An 18,858-nucleotide genomic window follows, 5' to 3' on the forward strand; every position below is an offset into this window, starting at 1 on the left:
GACTTGTATGCATGCATATAGGCCTAACCAATGGACACAGACACCAGAGGGGTGAGGGCATGAGTGTGTGTGGGGGGGGTGGGGGGACATGGGGTGATAAGGACACATATGTAATACCTTAATCAATAATGAAAAAAGAAAGAAAGATAGAGCCTCAATCTGTCCATTTCTGTGAATGGGTAAGAGCCTAACCTTGATAAGTGTCATTAGCCAAAAGCAGATGGTCTGATCACATAGACCAAAGGCTCCCCCCACACACACCCCTCTCCCAGTACCTTTCCTGTGGTTCACCCCAGCAATTAAAACTATCCCACATTTTGTTTCAGTAGAGTTCAATCTCCCTTACATTGCAAAGTCTTGACTCCTATTTTAGTAGTTTTGAATAAGAACTTCCTTTACTATTCAATTCTGTCTGGTGCAATTTTACTTGAACACACAATATATTTTTTAATCATTATATCCAAAAGTTTGGAAACTTAAAAAGTCTGAGGATATGTAATTATGGCAAAAACATTAAAAAATGAGTTGACCTACGCTGTAACTGGTTTGGCTCAGTGGATAGAGCATCGGCCTTCGGACTGAAAGGTCCCAGGTTCGATTCCGGTCAAGGGCATGTACCTTGGTTGTGGGCACATCCCCAATGGGAGGTTTGCAGGAGGCAGCTGATCGATGTTTCTCTCTCATTGATGTTTCTAACTCTCTATCTCTCTCCCTTCCTCTCTGTAATAGACCTAAAGTGTTTATGTAATTGATAAGATGATTCTGAAGATAAATATTACTATCTGAAGTAAGTTATACTCAAGTGATAAAGGTGATGTCCAGTAACAGTGCTTATAATCATTAAATTAGGAAACAATAGACAATGCATCATAGTATATTCATATGTCAATTAAAATGAAGTATATTTCATTAGCAGAAAGACTATTGGTGACATAGAAATTTGAAAAGCACTGCTATTTTTCACATATGTGAAAATACATGTATGTATGATTGCATGCATGGCATGTCAAGGAACAGAACCAAAGACAAAAAAGATCATCAGTGTTTCCTTAAACATTTAAAACCATCTGGGATATTTGGGGAAGATAGTAGCAGTGGTTGCACTATAGCTTTTGGAAACTCCCAAATCCCTATGTGAAATAAACAGAACAATTAAATGGTGAAATGGAAACCATGTACAGCCCATCTCATGAGTTACCCTCATGAACCTCAAAATACAAATGAATGAGGGCATACTACTAAGAACCATAAAACTACATGCTATCATCATATGTGCAGAGAACGCACTGAAAGCAACACAGCAGGTTACAGAGCTGAAACCAAACAAATGCAAAATAGTCAACAGGTATTCACTGGAAATCAAATCGAAAACAGCAGAGAATTGGGAGAAGAGTGCTCATTCTAACAGTGGATGAGTGTGAAGACCCTGATATAAGGCTTTAGGGGCTGGATCTTCTGAAACCTTTTAAACTCTCAAAACTAATCTGGTAAGTCTTCCTTACACTTGAGAGGGTCTATCTACATCGAAGAGAAACTGCTGGAAGTGGGGTCAAGAATTAGTGGGACAAGAGCAAAGGAGAATTAGGAAAGAGAAAATATGAATAAATATAGGGGAGGGGACAAGCTAGAATAGCTCAGAAAACAAGTCACCATGTTTTTTAAACAATACATGAACACAGTGGGACCTTGAACTAAATAAATTTAGAAAATCCATCTACTAGTAAATCAAGCCTCCTTATAGAAATTTAGAAAATATAAATTTACATAAAAATAAGCAACAGAAAATGTTTGTGATCAACTCCCATTAAGATTATAAAAAAGTATTCTCTACAGTGAAAGCTCACCAGTATAGACCACAATTTTAATATACCTCTTCAAAATGAGCTGAAAGGCATTAAGAAAAGAATATTAAAAATAACATAATATAAAATAATAACATAAATCAGAATTAGAAAAAATTCAGAAATGAGATTAGAGATATAAAAAAAGGAAAAAAATTCATTTAAAAATAGAGATAAAGTAAACTCAAGGCTAAAACAATCAAACTGAAACTGCTACCAAAAATCATATAGGAGAAGTCACCACTCCCAGCCTAATGGTTTTATATTCCCAATGTCCTATTGCATATAAGGCTTTCTTGTAATGCGAATATACAAAGATAGGTAGCGTTTTATAAGAGTTCTTCATGCTGCTTCCTAGAGACTTATTTTAGAGATACTAATAAATAAGTGCTTTAATAAACAAGGCGTACATGTTTGTTCCTCACAGTATGGTCTATCGACCAGCAGCAAGACCCTCCTCTGGGAGCACATAAGGAATGCCCCACTGCAGATCTCTTGTATCATACTCAGCTTTTTAACAGGAACCCCAAGAGAGATTTGCATACATACTTGTATACACAAGAGTGTTTGAGAAGCTTTGGACCCAAATCACATGCTCTACTATTTATTTTAATTATTTATAGTTTGTGAGCACTTAATTGGTCAATAAGCTAGATGAAAATATTCTTTCTACACAGTAGAGGTATGGAAGTTATTAAAGAGCTGGAAGTATACCCAACTTGTTTCTACATGATGCCTTTTAGCAATTAATCCTGAGGGAGACTATACCAATTTTGGTAAGCATTCTGTTTGTTTGCAACAGAATGTTATAAAAATAGACCTGAATATAAATATGGTTTCTTTTTGGCTTATGGTCACCTATATGAATTTGAGCAAGTCATAATAAAATACATCTGATGATATGCTCTTAAATTTTAATTTTTTTCTTCCTTTAGTGATCATCCAGTTACATTTAACACTGTCCTAGTCAAAACAGACCATAACTTTGTTTTATGTCCTCTGGTGGGGTATAGATTTAGTTATGAGATTTGCGGAACAGGTGGCTGATCTGGAATGCATGCTAGGAGGCTCCTCAAGCTTTCACTAATAAGTCATCCCTTTTCACCTCAGTGATTTAACATCAGTTCTGTGTCTAAGCCAAAGCAATGAAAATCATTTCTTAGGCATTCAAGGACAAACCCTTTTATTTCAATTCTATTATTTAAATTCATGAATGTGATATATAACTTTTCAAGGGAATGAAAAATGACTTTAGATGATTCATTGATATCCAGATTCCATTAAATAATCTTGTTAACAAAATAGCAATCAGCCAGGATGAGTATCAATTATTTAAAGATCAAAATGGAAATGTATAATCAGAATAATATTCATAGTGATTATATATTAATTGAAATACATTTAACTTCAACGTATACTTCATTTCTAGTTAGTATAATTTTCATCATTAGTGTAAAAACTGCAGTGAACGACAACTTCAAAATTTTACAATTTGGGCATTCTAACAGGAGGAGGATGTGTTTCTTTGTGAATTTTTCTGATTTATTATGCAGGGTTTTACATAACCTTTCAGTATTGGGCACTTGTATAATACAGGGTAGGGCAAAAGTAGGTTTATAGATGTGAGTACCTGAAACAGTTTATTCTTTATTAATTATGGTATTATTTTTTTTCACACGAACAACTGTAAACATACTTTGCCCTGCCCTGTATAAATCAAAGTGTACAGTCATTATTCAAGATTATTTTCACTATGTCACAAAGGTTCGAATCTAAGTAACCTTATAAAGATGATTTATTTTTAGTGTAATTGAATAAGGTAAACACAACAAGCTACTTAGTTATTTTCAGTACCTTTTCTTATATTTGGGATAATTCATTAATAGGCGATTTGTCAACACTTTGCAAAGAAAGCTGAATACACTCTAATGAAATTTGATACAACTTTAATTTTAAAAAGACTACATACTTTTAATATACATATTTGGAACTGTTATTAATGGAAACACATTTTATATGCTTGCATTACCTGTTTGAAATAATTTGTATTTATATTTAAAAATCATCAACTAGACAACATAAAATAATACAAAATAATTTATATGATATAAATAAATACATAATTATAGTAGTTCTGGAAAGAAAAGTAAAGATTGCATTTTCTAAAGAAAATGCCACTGATAGTATGTTTTTGAGTTCTTTCTAACCTCAATTCCTACTTGAAATTTTGAAATGAAGGTGATTTATCAGGAAAATAAATTAGAGAAAGCCAAGAATTTTCACTCACTCTATAATCCTGTACAGAAGTCCCCCCACTTTATCCACAAAAGATACATTTGAAGACTCCTGTGGATATCTAAAACCACAGAGTACCACATCCTGTATATACTATTTTTTTCCTATACATAAACACCTATGATAAAGTTTAATTTATATCTTAGGTGCAGTAAGAGATTAACAACAACAATAAAATAGAATAATGCATAATATATTATAAAAAGTTATGTTGATATGGTGTCTCTCTCTCAAAATATCTTATTGTACTATACTCACCTTTCTTGTGATGATGTGAGATGACACTATGCCTACGTGATGAGATGAAGTGAGGTGAATGACATAGGCATTGTGAGGTAGTGTTAGTCTAGTATAAGGGATACTTAAACACAAGCACCGTAATACTGCAACAGTCAATCTGATCATCACGTTGGCTACTACTAGTAAGTAACTAATGGTGGGTAGCATATACAGTGTGGATACAATAGACAAAAGGATGATTCATGTCTCCCATCAGACAGAGTGCTATGCTATGAGATTTCATTATGCTAGTCAAAATTGCATGCAATTTAAAATTTATGAATTATTTCTGGCATTTTCCATTTCATATTTTTGGACCATGGTTGACCAAGGGTAACTGAACCCCCTAAAACTGTATGTGGATAAGGGGGGCTATGATATTACTAAATACAGTTTATTCTAGAACAATGTGAAGGTTAGGGCCACCAACCCCCATGAAAATCCACATATAACTTTTGACTTCCTAAAAACTTACTAATAGCTTACTGTTGACCAGAAATTTTACCAATAATATAAACAGTTGATTAACAAATATTTTGTATGCTACATGTATTATATACTGTATTTTTATAATAAATTAAGGAAGAGAAAAGAAAATGTTATTGAGAAAATCATAAATACATTTACAGTACTATATGTATTTCTTGAAAAAAATCTGCCTATAAATGGACCTGCACAGTTCAAATGCATATAGTTCAAGGGTCAATTTACAATTATTCTTCAGTGGCTAACAAAATATCATTTTTATTGTGCTATGCATGTGAAATGCACTAGTCTCTTCCAAGGTCATTGGTAGTATCATGATGTAGATGCATTGGCAGAGGCTCTTCTAAGGTTAGTTACTAACAAATCCAAAAATACAACATAAACAATAGAACAAACGAGTTTGATTTATTCTAGGCTATTGAAGATCAACCAACATTTTTTTTTTTTAGATTCAGTGACTTGATATTCCAATGTATTATCTCTCTATTTCTAAGTTAATATCATTGAACTTTAATAATTTCTGTTTTGCTAAGCCTACTTCCTGAGATAACACATAGAAGAGGAATGTTTTTAAACTGGACAGTGCTATCAATGGCGGGTACCATACCCTTATCGCTGTTATGATGCAGTGGGTAGTTTGTAGAACAGGGAAGAGTTGAGAGTTGAGAATAGAGGCAACAAAAGGCTTGAGATCTGAGTCCTGGATTCTTTAAATATTTAGAACGTGGGAAGATGAGGAGAACCCATTAAATAGAAGAGGAAGAATGTCTCATGAGATAAGAAGAACCTAATGGGAAACAGTCCTTAGAAAGATAGCCTTTGGGTGACTGAATAAGAGGTAATGCAGCAGGGCCTAGGGATCAGAATGCTGAATTGGTACTATGAATACACCAGTCTCTATAGACCCAGATCTAACTACTCTGCAGAGGCATGTTGAGAACACCTCTGGGAAATAAGTCATATGAACACACACTTAACAGTCTTAGTTGTCATTTACAGATTTCTCAGTTAAAGTAAAATTGTTTTTAAAAGTTCTAAACATCCTCGCCGTTGGGGTAAGGGGGAGAGACCAACCAAAGGACTTGTATGCATGCATATAAGCCTAACCAATGGACACAGACACCAGGGGGGTGAGGGCATGAGTGGGGGTGTGGGGGGACAATGGGGCGATAAGGACACATATGTAATACCTTAATCAATAAAGAAAAAAATTAAAAAAGTGCTAAACATGCTACATCATATTATATGTGCAATGATGAATATGACAACAGGCAAAGGTGAAGACAATTCAAAGACTTAAAATCACCCTACTATTTTTGAAAGCCTGGTATCTGAGTCAGCTTGTTATGGCTAAAAGAACGTTTTTCCACTGGGGTTTAGAACCTGCGTCAATTAGGTACTTTGAAAAGATGCAGGTATCAGAGGTGAACTGAAACGAAGGCTTAAAACCATTTCAATCCTGTGAATCAGGCCACCAGTGAAATATACATACCTATGTAAAAGACCCAAATTCAATAAATAAAAATATAAAATAAGTTTCTGTAACATTGGAATTTTAAAATCATTCCACTGAATTAAGAAAATATTTTCAATTTCCTAAGTGAGAACACTACATAAATGGCTGTGTTTTATAAGAAACATGACAGTTTACATTTAATAATAGTCTACAGGAGGGATACAAATGAAATAGAAAATTGATTCAAGTGACAGTAAAATATTTAACAACCTGGACATTTGCACAAAGTGAGCAAAATCATTACATTCACATGACACAATTATTCCTTATAATTATATAAAGAAATAAATTCATTTTTGAGGTGGCAAATGGACTGTGTTCAACTTATGTTGTATTTTACAAAGAATAAATATCAATGTAAGGTAGAACTAATGGTGTATTTCAAGTTCTAAACACAAAGAACGCCCTGGTAAGCTTTCTAGAGAACAATATTTTAAAGTCAGTAAGACCATGTAAAACTATGTGTTAACTTGCTTTACCAACATATCAAACTAGCCAAACACAGGAAAAATATTATAGTGCTTTATGAAAACAGAAATATGACCTACCTTTGCTACTCTCCCTGTCCCTCTCTATTTCAGCATGCTATCCACAGTGGCTTCCTAACCACTTATTAAAAATTGAAAGGCAACAGCTATAAACTCTTAGAAATATAACCAGCAAGCCATCGACAGCAGATGTGGATTTTTTTGCTGAAAACAATGTATATCTTAAATCTTCCCAGATCTGATGGATAGTTGCTTGTATCATACCTGTCCATTTCAGTAGTAATTGAAAACAGGGTTTTGAAGTAAAAATTCATTCTTGCCACCTTGACAAGTATGGATCTGTGAGAAAACTATTAGTAGGTGAATATCCTCCATTGTCTCTACTTCTCTTGTGAAACAAACAAAAAGGATTATCCATTTTTACATAAGAAGTTCTTGAGCTTATAAATATGCTCAGGAGTGAAAAATTCCTATAAAATTGCTAATTCTGTATATACACACATACTCACAATCTATATTAGAATGAAATTTCAACCTAAGCTATTTATTCTAATACTTTTTATGCCTTAATATTCAAATGGCAATGAAATTATAGTACATATCAGTACTAAGGATAGGATAAAAATGAAAGATTACTCAGTAGTACCCTAATAGATAAGTATCATAATTCTAAAATACAGTGGAGGACATTTTAACTCAGTAAAAATTTTTTTAATAAAACCATTTTGTTTTCATTTTTTCTTCTTGTGATAAACTGTATTAAAACCAATAACAAAAACACATATACTTATCTGTTCCTACAAAAGTAGAAGATATTTAATTTTCACTAGGAAATTGTATTAATTACATTAATACAATTATATTAAATTTTGTGGCCTTTGTTCAGTTGCTGCTCCAAGTGTACTAAATCCATTTACCTTCTATGTTAAATTTCTTACTGTTTAACAGAAAAATATATTTCTTTGTATTGATTTTTATCTTTGATTTTACACCTCTTTTGGCTTCTACTCCTTTATCCAAAATTTGGCTTATAAATAAGGTGCTAGAAGGAATGGGGCATTGATGCTACAAAAGAATAAAAAGCAAATAAAATCTTCTCCCATCATGACATGTCCAACAGACCCAAAATAGCCTGTTGTGGTTTAGAGGGGGACTGTCAGGCCAGTCTCCACAGAAGGCACAGGTCCAGAGATTACTTTATAAAGCAATTATCTTTGGTATGACCGGAGATAAATGAGTACTTGAAAGTTAGCTGCTCTGGGTACATTCACTTGCACACATTTCTCAGTTTATGACTTTGGTTGTCTCACCCATGTCAACAAATGTATACACATAACAATGGAGAATGTCTATTCCTCATTTTGTATGTTAACGCAAGGAAACTAAATTCATTTGGTGATTTTGTTTAATTTGGCAGTTCCATCTTTTGTGATATTGATCGGTCCAGCTATACCAGAAGTGTTTTCCAAGCCCATACAATCAAAATGAAGTGAATGATTGGTGAGCATTTTTGGAAAACCAAATTCATAAGAGTTAAATCCAAGTAGTTGTTTGTGTGTGTGTGTGTGTGTGTGTGTGTGTGTTTTACCATAACAAACATATAGTTAACCAATTTATTTGCAATTTGACTATAATGAAAATCTATTAAATAAAATAGTTTGATATTAGGGCATGATAATATTAAAGTGAAGTATTTATTTATTTATAGGCCTTAGCCATCCTCGTTTAACATTATCCACCAATATACATTTATTGTCCACCATACTAGTTACTAGTTTGATCATGCCCTAAGGATGATCTCACTTTATAACCTTTAATTCTCAGCACTGATGATCATTCACTCATTTCTCCTACAAAAATGTTACCACCATTTAAAAGCCATAAGTTAAAAATAAACTAAACCCCAAGCATGTATGTCCTAAATAAGTAAAAGTAGGTTCATTTTCAACTCCTCTTTCATGCTTCTATTTACTGTCATTATTACTTTACATTCATAACAATAATTATCCTTAACTATATTTCAAAATTGATTCTTTAATAATAGTACTAGAATCATAACTTACAGTCTGTGATTTTTAGTGTCCTCTTGACTTCTCCACTTCCTGATCCCCCACAACCATCTTCATCGTCACAGTCCCCGCTGACCTGTTCAACCACGCCGCCACCACTGCCCAGGTGAACTTCCCACTTGTCGGGTTTGGGTGACCTACCCTGTAACAACTAAATATGAATAAAAAAATATATTAAGAGCAAATTCAAATCATTTAAAAATGCTATTCAGGAACATATATAGAAATTAGGATTATGTTCTTATGTGGGTGTTCTATTTTGGTGTAGACACTGTACTAAATCAAATGTATAAGAAAAGCAAAAACGACTGAAATAATAATAAATAATGTGCAAGGTTTTACAGTCAAAAGGGCTACGATCTGAATATTAGCTCTGTGCTAAAGCTTTGGAAATCAAATAAAACCAGGTCTTCTTGCTCATGAAAAGTTTGGCAAGAGGATCCTTTGTTTCTGAATAAACAATGTTTAAGCGCAATAAATCAAACTCCAATGCAACACAACTTCCTTTGCAATATATTACAGTATATTCTGCTGTTTCTTAAACCAACAATCCAAAATTTCTCAAAAATTATTTTACTAAACTGGTAGTATTCTTCCAGAAAAAGGTTAAAAGAATTTTAGACATATACGTTTTTAGCTTTAGTTCTTGGATCAAATACATAGTCCAATGCATATAGCACAGAACTAAACCTTGGAACAAAAGACTTAAGTCCTACTTCCATTTCTATAAGTAAGTTAAGAAATTTAACCAATTTTTTTGGTTCTCAAGCATTTCATTTATTTTTATGAGCAAAATAGATGGAATAGCTATTTTCCCTAGAGCAAAAGAGTGCTGGTAATATTTTTGAATAATATTATAAATGCCTGAACTCCTTTAAAAAAAGGTGATGTTATAAATAATAAACTATTTCACTTAACACAAAAGCTGAGTAAAATGATCCAATATATGATATTTACCCCTCTAAGGCAGTTCTGGAGAACACATGACCAGACATGAGCACTAGAGGGTACTGCTATATTATGAATGAAATATACCTCTGCTGAACACTTAATGGTCATTTACATTTTCAAGGTGCTTTATGAAAGCATTATGGTTGTTACTTCTAAGAGATTTTCTATATAATAATATTGATTATCAGACATTAATTAAATGCACAACCCAAGGAAAGAAATTCATATTGAAAAAATAGAGTGAAATATTCTTCGTATACCTAAGACAAATATGTTTAGCATTTAAAGAACATTTACACTAAGCAACTACACTTTGACAATTCATAAGCGTTCCAAAAAAAGGTCATGAATTCTGAAATATTACAGTTCCTTAAAATGTATTTTTTCTAACAAAAATGAAATGCTAAAACAACAGCAATACTTTTAAAATTCTTATCAGAATTTATTTCTATGCATCAGCATTTTACCAAATTTATTAATAGATATTTAATTTAAAAAGAGGGCTTCCTTTATGGTCAAGTGGATTTAGGCAACAATAAGTTACTATGTTTAATGCACTTATGTGTGTGCTTCTTCTTGCAGGAGAGATACAGATATATAATAAAGCACATGCAAATTCAAAATCCAAAACAAGAAAGGAAGGATAATGGCATTGTTTTATACCATTTGCCATTTGTTATTTAGCATAATCATAAAGGCCTTGGTCTCTGAGTTCTAACATACTTAGATTTGAATCCTGATTCTGACATATATTAACCATGAGACAATGGACATTATATAAATTACTGAATAACCTGCTTGTTCCCTCATATCTAAAATATGGACAATGATATGCCTGAGCCATTTTTCTTATTGTGAGAAAAAAATACACATAAAGTACTTTGCACAGTGTTGGGAAATTAAAAATTAATATATTATTATTATCTACTTTAGTATGTATTCTATTACAATATTACAATATTACTTAAACACCCCCAGCACATTTATTGAAAGAATTCAATTAGGTGAGTTAAATTAAACTATTTCTAAGTATTACCTGATAAGTATAACAAAAATCAAACTTTCTGGTGATGTGTTATCCCCTTTTGCTCTGACATTCTTTCTCAACACTTTTCCATTTTAACTTTATTTTCTCTTTACTTCCCTAATTATTATTACAATATTTTATTGGTTTCTGGGCAAAACAAAGATGGCATCTTAGGAACAACACCTACAATATACAAGTCATAAAGACCCAACCCAGCAAATTTGAACTAAAAAATACCACATGATCTCACTCATTTGTCGAATATAACGAACATTATAAACTGATGAACAAAAATAGATACAGAGGCAGAGCAGCATCGAACAGATTGTCAAACTACAGTAGGAAAGCAGTGGAGGGTTGGGGGGGTGGTTTTAATAAAAATAAAAAATATAAAGGGAAAGATATTGCATGTAAATCAAAACTTACTATTTTAAGAAATTGGTTTTGGTTGAAAGCAATTAAATATATTAATTGTTAGAGAATTATTCATTTATTTATAGTGACTTATAAAAAGATAATTGATAACATTGTTTTAAAGAAAACTTTTTTTTGTTTTTTACATTTTTTTTCTAAATCACTGAAGTAATCTAAAAAACATCTATAAGACACAGGAATTCACATTTTTAAAAGAGAGAACTATACAAAACTATATTTTAATTTAAATATCTGTGGTGGGTAGAATTGTAAAATAGGCCCCAAAATGATCCACTCTCATTCCTGGACTATGAATATAATGTCATTGTCATATCCACTACATTACATGGCAAAAGGAAATTTGCTAATGTAATCTACACTAATAAAAGAGAAACATGGTAATTAGCGTACGACCACTACCCTTCCCATTGGCTAATCAGCATATCATTATGCAAATTAACTGTCAGCCAAGATGGCGGCCGGCAGCCATGCACTGAAGCACTGAATGAATCTAAAAAACATCTATAAGACACAGGAATTCACATTTTTAAAAGAGAGAACTATACAAAACTATATTTTAATTTAAATATCTGTGGTCGGTAGAATTGTAAAATAGGCCCCAAGATGATCCACTCTCATTCCTGGACTATGAATATAATGTCATTGTCATATCCACTACATTACATGGCAAAAGGAAATTTGCTAATGTAATTAAGGTTATAATTCAGTTGACTATAAGTTCATCAAAAGGGAGACCCTATAGGTGGACCTACTGTAATCACATGAGTTCTTTGAAAGCTGAAAATTTTGCCTGGCTATCAGCATAAATCAGAGAACTTTGAAGCTTTGGGAGGGAGGAAGGATGATTGGACTATAAAGATCAGGCTGTTGACCTTGAAGGTGTAAACTTGGATGTTGTGAGAGGACCTGTGAGAGATTCTGCCAAATTCCTGCTGCCAGGAACTGAACTTCCAGCAACCTCTAGTTGCTGAGAGTGATCCACTTTACAGCCTGCAAAGAAGTCAGCCTTCAGTCCTACAACTGAATTGTACCAACCATTTATTTATAGTGACTTATAAAAAGATAATTGATAACATTGTTTTAAAGAAAACTTTTTTTTGTTTTTTACATTTTTTTTCTAAATCACTGAAGTAATCTAAAAAACATCTATAAGACACAGGAATTCACATTTTTAAAAGAGAGAACTATACAAAACTATATTTTAATTTAAATATCTGTGGTGGGTAGAATTGTAAAATAGGCCCCAAAATGATCCACTCTCATTCCTGGACTATGAATATAATGTCATTGTCATATCCACTACATTACATGGCAAAAGGAAATTTGCTAATGTAATTAAGGTTATAATTCAGTTGACTATAAGTTCATCAAAAGGGAGACCCTATAGGTGGACCTACTGTAATCACATGAGTTCTTTGAAAGCTGAAAATTTTGCCTGGCTATCATCATAAATCAGAGAATTTGAAGCTTTGGGAGGGAGGAAGGATGATTGGACTATAGAGATCAGGCTGTTGGCCTTGAAGGTGTTAACTTGGATGTTGTGAGAGGACCTGTGAGAGATTCCTGCTGCCAGGAACTGAACTTCCAGTAACCTCTAGTTGCTGAGAGTGATTCACTTTACAACCTGCAAGGAAGTCAGCCTTCAGTCCTACAACTGAATTGTACCAACAACTTAGCTGAGTCTATAGGAGGATTCTCCCCCTTACCCTCCAATTGATTCAAGCTTGGCTGACAACTTGACTTGAGGCTTGTGAGACCCTAAGCAGAAAGCCCTGAGCAACGAGCCCATCTGGACTTCTAAACTATGGACCTATGCATTAATAAATAAAAGTTTTCTTAAACTGCTAAACGTGTGGTAATTTGTTGTGCAGCAACAGAAAAAGAATATACTCTCTAACCGCCACTTACTTCTTGGGCAATGTTTTCTTCTGGTCTCTTTTGATTCTCTAACATATTGCTCAGGATAAAATGTCGACATATTCATAAGACAACACCTACTGAAAAGATTATGCTATTGGATTTGACCTAGTTTCTATCTTTCAGGTTCTCTACCTTTTTCAATGCCTCTCACTTTTTTCCAATTCTATGAGCAAGAGATACAATTGCTGTTCCCTATGATCAACTTATCCAGCTATATCCAGGATCAATCTGACCCATGCTGTCAGGCCTCCAATAATCCCATCTCCCTCTAGTACAGTGATGGCGAACCTTTTGAGCTCGGCATGTCAGCATTTTGAAAAACCCTAACCTAACTCTGGTGCCGTGTCACATATAGAAATTTTTTTGATATTTGCAACCATAGTAAACAAAGACTTATATTTTTGATATTTATTTTATATATTTAAATGCCATTTAACAAAGAAAAATCAACCAAAAAAAATGAGTTCGCGTGTCACCTCTGACACGCGTGTCATAGGTTCGCCATCACTGAATTATACCCTAGTGGTCTACTCTATAGAAATAAGGGGTAAGTTTATAGTGATGAATGTCTACACTAAAAAAGAAATATCCCTGCCAGAACCGGTTTGGCTCAGTGGATAGAGCGTCGGCCTGCGGACTTTGTAAAAAATCCCAATAAATTTCCTATCAACTAAAATAATAGGATTTTCACAGTAAGATCCATATTCAAAATCTCACATCTTTTTAAAAATATATTTTTATTGATTTCAGAGAGGAAGGGAGAGGAAGAGAGAGATAGAAACATTAATGATGAGAGAAAATCATTGATTGGCTTCCTCCTGCACATCCCCACACTGGGGATCCAGCCAGCAACCTGGGCATGTGCCCTGACTGGGAATTGAACCATGACCGCTTGGTTCTTAGGTCAATGCTCAACCACTGAGCCACACCAGTTGGGAAAATCTCACATCTTTTGAACTAAGCTATTTTGATTTCTTCTGAGTTTGCTCATCTTTCTCCTCACATCAAAAATAAAGACGTTTCAATTAACAATGTAAATCCTTTATTCTTTTTAAAAATAAAATAAAAATAAAAGGTGTAAATTTTACCTGGCATAAATCACAGAGATTGTAGCTTGGTGACGGGGGAAGGAGGATGGGACTTTTTAGTCTCTTTCTGGGAACCCATCCTGACAAATTGTGTTCTCATCTGTATACACATTACACTCACATCTTTGTTTATAGCCCTTATTAACCTGTAGTTCATTTCTAAGTAAGGATCGGATATAAAACATACTCTACCACTTTGTATATTAAAGTAGAACCATTTGTCTCCACTAGTAATGCATCACCACAACTTATCCTCCCAACTCCTTTTTCTGCAGTGGACATCAGTCTCTCTCATCTACTAACACCAGCTAATTTCTCCCTAATCAGTACTTGCGCCATGCCATTTCTCTGCCTTAGCACTCTTTGTGACTCTTTACTATCAAAAACCACTGGTTCCCAACATGCCTGGAGGATAGATATCAGTCCAGATAGATGAGTCACAGAAAGAAGTCTGGTGGTAAAATGTTTGAGGAATTCATACCATGGCCCCTTCTTGATATCCCTGAAGAATTTGACAGGAAGCACTTTTGTTTAGTTTAGGTTCACATCTCATTTTCTAAATTTACATAAGCAAATTAACCCCTCCTCCATTGACATACTTTTGGAAATGTAGCCTAAAAAAGAAGTTCAAATTTAGCTTCCAGTCAAGGTCCCATATATGATATAGTTTTAAAAGAAAATATGTCTAAACACTGCCCACTGCCCCCAGTACCCAAACTCAGCCACACAGCATTGTGTTTTTCATACAGAAATTATATGAATGCATAGTCAACAATTTGTTTATGCTTGTTTTATATTCTCCTCGCTTCCAATTTTTGTTTTTTCTTCACATAGAATAACCCCTTTGCTCTTCTTCAACTTATTACAGTATACCTAATTTTAAGCTTAACTCAAATAACTTATTTTTCCAGTCCACACATTTTTCTCTGACCTTTTAAATGTGTGTACCAGTCATTGACAATTAACTTTCTCGGGCATATGCTATTGGGAAATATGAGATTTTGAATATGGATCTTACTGTGAAAATCCTATTATTTTGGTTGATGGGAAATTTATTGGGATTTTTTTTACAAGTTAAGTTTTAAAATGAACATTTGTGGATGCATGATAACTGAGAAGCAAGAAAATGAACATTGTAAGGCAAAACCTTCATACAGAGGAGACAGCAGTATTGATCCTACTAGAGAGACATAGGATTATTGGGGGTCTGACAGCATGGGTCAGATTGATCCCGGATATAGCTGGATAAGTTGATCATAGGGAACATGATTTAATCATCATATACTCACCATCATTATCATAGGGATTTCAACATTGTTGATGCTAAATAAACAAGGTTTAATTTCTTTATTTTAACTTTGAAAATAATTTATTATATTTACCTTGTCTTCAATGCCCTTTACATCTAAGTCAATAAAGGGCTTTCACTTTTACTCAAATCTTTGGAGGCCATAATGTTCTAGAATAACTTTGGATTTATGCTTATTGACTGGAAGATTGATTCACTATTCATTAAGTGACATCTATTGAGCACATACTATACAATGTGTATGCGTTTTGAAAGATATACATTCATATAACTTTGAATTCATACTATGTTTTAGTTCTTAACAAGTGCTCAGTATATACCTTACTGTACTTCCAATTTGGCATTCATGAATATGCAATAATTTAGAATTAAAATAAAAGAAATAATATGAAGTCAGATAAAAAGGAGCAATAGACTAAAGACTTAGTTTTGTAATCTTGCTAAATTATTTTTCTCTTTAATCCTTAATAAGAAATAAATTAAAAACAATCTCATTCCTGAGTAACTGGAAACATGTTTTGCATCTGTAAATTGGGAGAAAAAATATTTATTTGAAAGATCTAAGAAGTTATTTAAACAAAAATTTGACATTAAAATATCATATCAAGAAATATTTCCCAAACATATCTATTTGCCATATAAATTCCTATAAACTAGAAAGAAAAGGGAAGTTTTAATTACCTTTTAAAATGAATATGTAAAAATATTTTTCAAATAATTGATTTGTGCAAAAATATTATTTTTTTAGGGTATGAAGGGAACTTTAGCTTCAGAATTTGGGTCATCAGGTAATGAAATCCTCCCCCTTTCTTTCAGGGAGGACCAGTCCTTTCCAGTCCTCTCCTCCCCCAATGTCTCTTAGAGACAGCATGCAAATCACCCCCGTCCCCTCCCATCGCCCCCCCCCGCCAACTTTTGGCTTCACACAAATAGCAAGTGTTATTTCACATTCTACTCTGAAACCACTTCCATCAAAGAGGAGCCCTCCTCATATGTCTTTAATAAAACAAAAGGGTTTCCACATGTGCACATTTAAAGGAACATTCACAAACAAAATGACCATAGAATGATAATGAAGCCAATTTCTATAAATGTCACATGAAAATAAGTAATATTACAACAGACACACTCATACCACATCCTGTTACAAATATCTCTTCATTTTCCCCACATACATGAATAACTGTTGAATATATTCATAAAATATAGAACATATAAGAATTTTTCAAAACTTAAAACTTCAAATGATTTAACATTACTTCTCTGGGCTTACCTCTTTTGCATCTGTAAATTGGGGGAAAATATATTTATTTGAAAGATTTTTGTGAGTTATTATTTTGGTTCAATTATGTAAACTGCTAGCATACTTCAAGTGTTCATTATTATCATTATAACCAGGAAGAAATGGTATTGCTGATTCTGTCTTTGAAGGAGGGAACATATGGGAGTAAAAATGTCCCCCTTCATCTTCATACTACCTTGAATGATGTCATTTTGAACACTTGAACCCTGTCATGAAGGGTAGAAAGCTGATAAATACTTGTGCATTTCTAGCACAATTATAATAAAGGGTATGATTTGAGTCCCAGCCACACATTGTGTGCCTTTAAGCAAATCACGTAAGCCCATTAAAACTCATTTTATTCTACTGAATAATAATGCAAGGGAGGCACTTTATGACCTTTAAAGCAATATGCTCATTTAGAGTGTCTGTGCAAGACACTGCACCCATAAAATTGAGAAGTAAACAAAGTGAGAGTAGAGTGAAAACAAAAACAAATGTTAGGGTGTTCCTAATGCCATGCAGTATATGCCTTTAGCTGATTAGCTGAAAATAGTCATTTTTGATGACGGATGCTTCCTGCTTATGTTTAATTGGTTTAGGAAGCTCATTAGGGATGCTATCTTGGAGAATGATTTTGGTGGGTAGAATATATGATGACTCTAAGGCAAATGTATTTCTTTCAGCTGGGGAATTAATCTCTCAGTAGACTCAATTTGCTTTTTATTAACTGGCACTATTCCATGGTTGCAATAGCCTTTCAAACCAATAAATTCTGGCAATAGGTGGCTCACATACACAACGTGTTTACTGTGAAAGAGAAACATATTCATCAAATTCAAAAATCTCTAAACATGAGTGCAATTGAATGTGCTTCCAAATCTTATATATAATGATATATCTCTAAAACATTTCCTCGATCCTCTTACAATAATTTATACAGATATATAAGAAGCGAAGGTATTTAGAAACTCTTAGTCATCATATATGTACCTCTAGTCAATAATTCAAACATAGACATGGTAAAATCTGCTTTTTTATGAATTCATACTATTGATGGAAATATGTAAGTGAAAATCAAAATGTTGACAGAAATTTCAAAACAGATAACTAAAGAAATAGAAAAAAAACCCTGTAAGTTTATTTTTTAATGAAACATCTCTAAAGAATACATTTTAAGAAGAGCCTGAAAAAAAATCTCTATGTAGGGTGGGGCAAAATAGGTTTACATTTGTGAGTACATGAAATAGTTTATTCTTGTATAATTAATTATTAAATTATTTTCTATAGGACCAACGGTAAACCTATTTTTCCCCACCCTGTATATCCATACAAATATACACATATGTATGAATTTAATTTTGTTACAAAGCAATTAGTATATGCAGTTTCATAAATTTAACTGAAACCTATAAAGAAATATATGGGAAATAGGAAATCAACAGTTCAAAACATTTTAAAATTAGAACTCTGACTCAAAATTTCTCAATGTATTTTTAAACTACCTCTGTAACATATTTTAAATGAGACCTTAAAAAGCCCACAAACTCATAGATACAGAGAATAGACTGACAGCTGTCAGAGGGGAGGTGGTTGGGGGACTGGGTGAAAAAGGTGATGGAATTAAGCAAAGACAAACAACTCATAGACAGACAACAGTATGGTGACTACCAGCAGGAAAAGAGAACAGGGGGAGGTGGAAGAAGGTTTATCTTTAGGGGGAATAAGTGGTGATGTAAGGAGACTTGACTTTGGGTGGTGAACACACAATAAATATACAGATGATGTATTATAGAATTGTTCATCTGAAACCTATATAATTTTATTAACCAACTAGAGGCCCAGTGCACGAATTCATGCATGGGTAGTCCC

General features: G+C 33.4%; 1 protein-coding gene across 2 annotated transcripts in view; it reads right to left on the reverse strand.

Annotated features, from left to right (window-relative positions):
- GPC5 (glypican 5) overlaps window positions 1-18,858 on the reverse strand; it is a 1,292,453-nt gene that overhangs the window by 613,699 nt on the left and 659,896 nt on the right. For both annotated transcript variants that reach the window (XM_014530085.1, XM_014530084.1), the window contains exon 7: window positions 8,969-9,125. In XM_014530085.1, coding sequence (XP_014385571.1) covers window positions 8,969-9,125 — 157 coding nt within the window. The remainder of the gene's footprint in view (window positions 1-8,968; window positions 9,126-18,858) is intronic.

Source organism: Myotis brandtii, unplaced genomic scaffold (genome assembly GCF_000412655.1).
Source record: "Myotis brandtii unplaced genomic scaffold, ASM41265v1 scaffold71, whole genome shotgun sequence".
NCBI classification, from domain to species: Eukaryota; Metazoa; Chordata; class Mammalia; order Chiroptera; family Vespertilionidae; genus Myotis; species Myotis brandtii.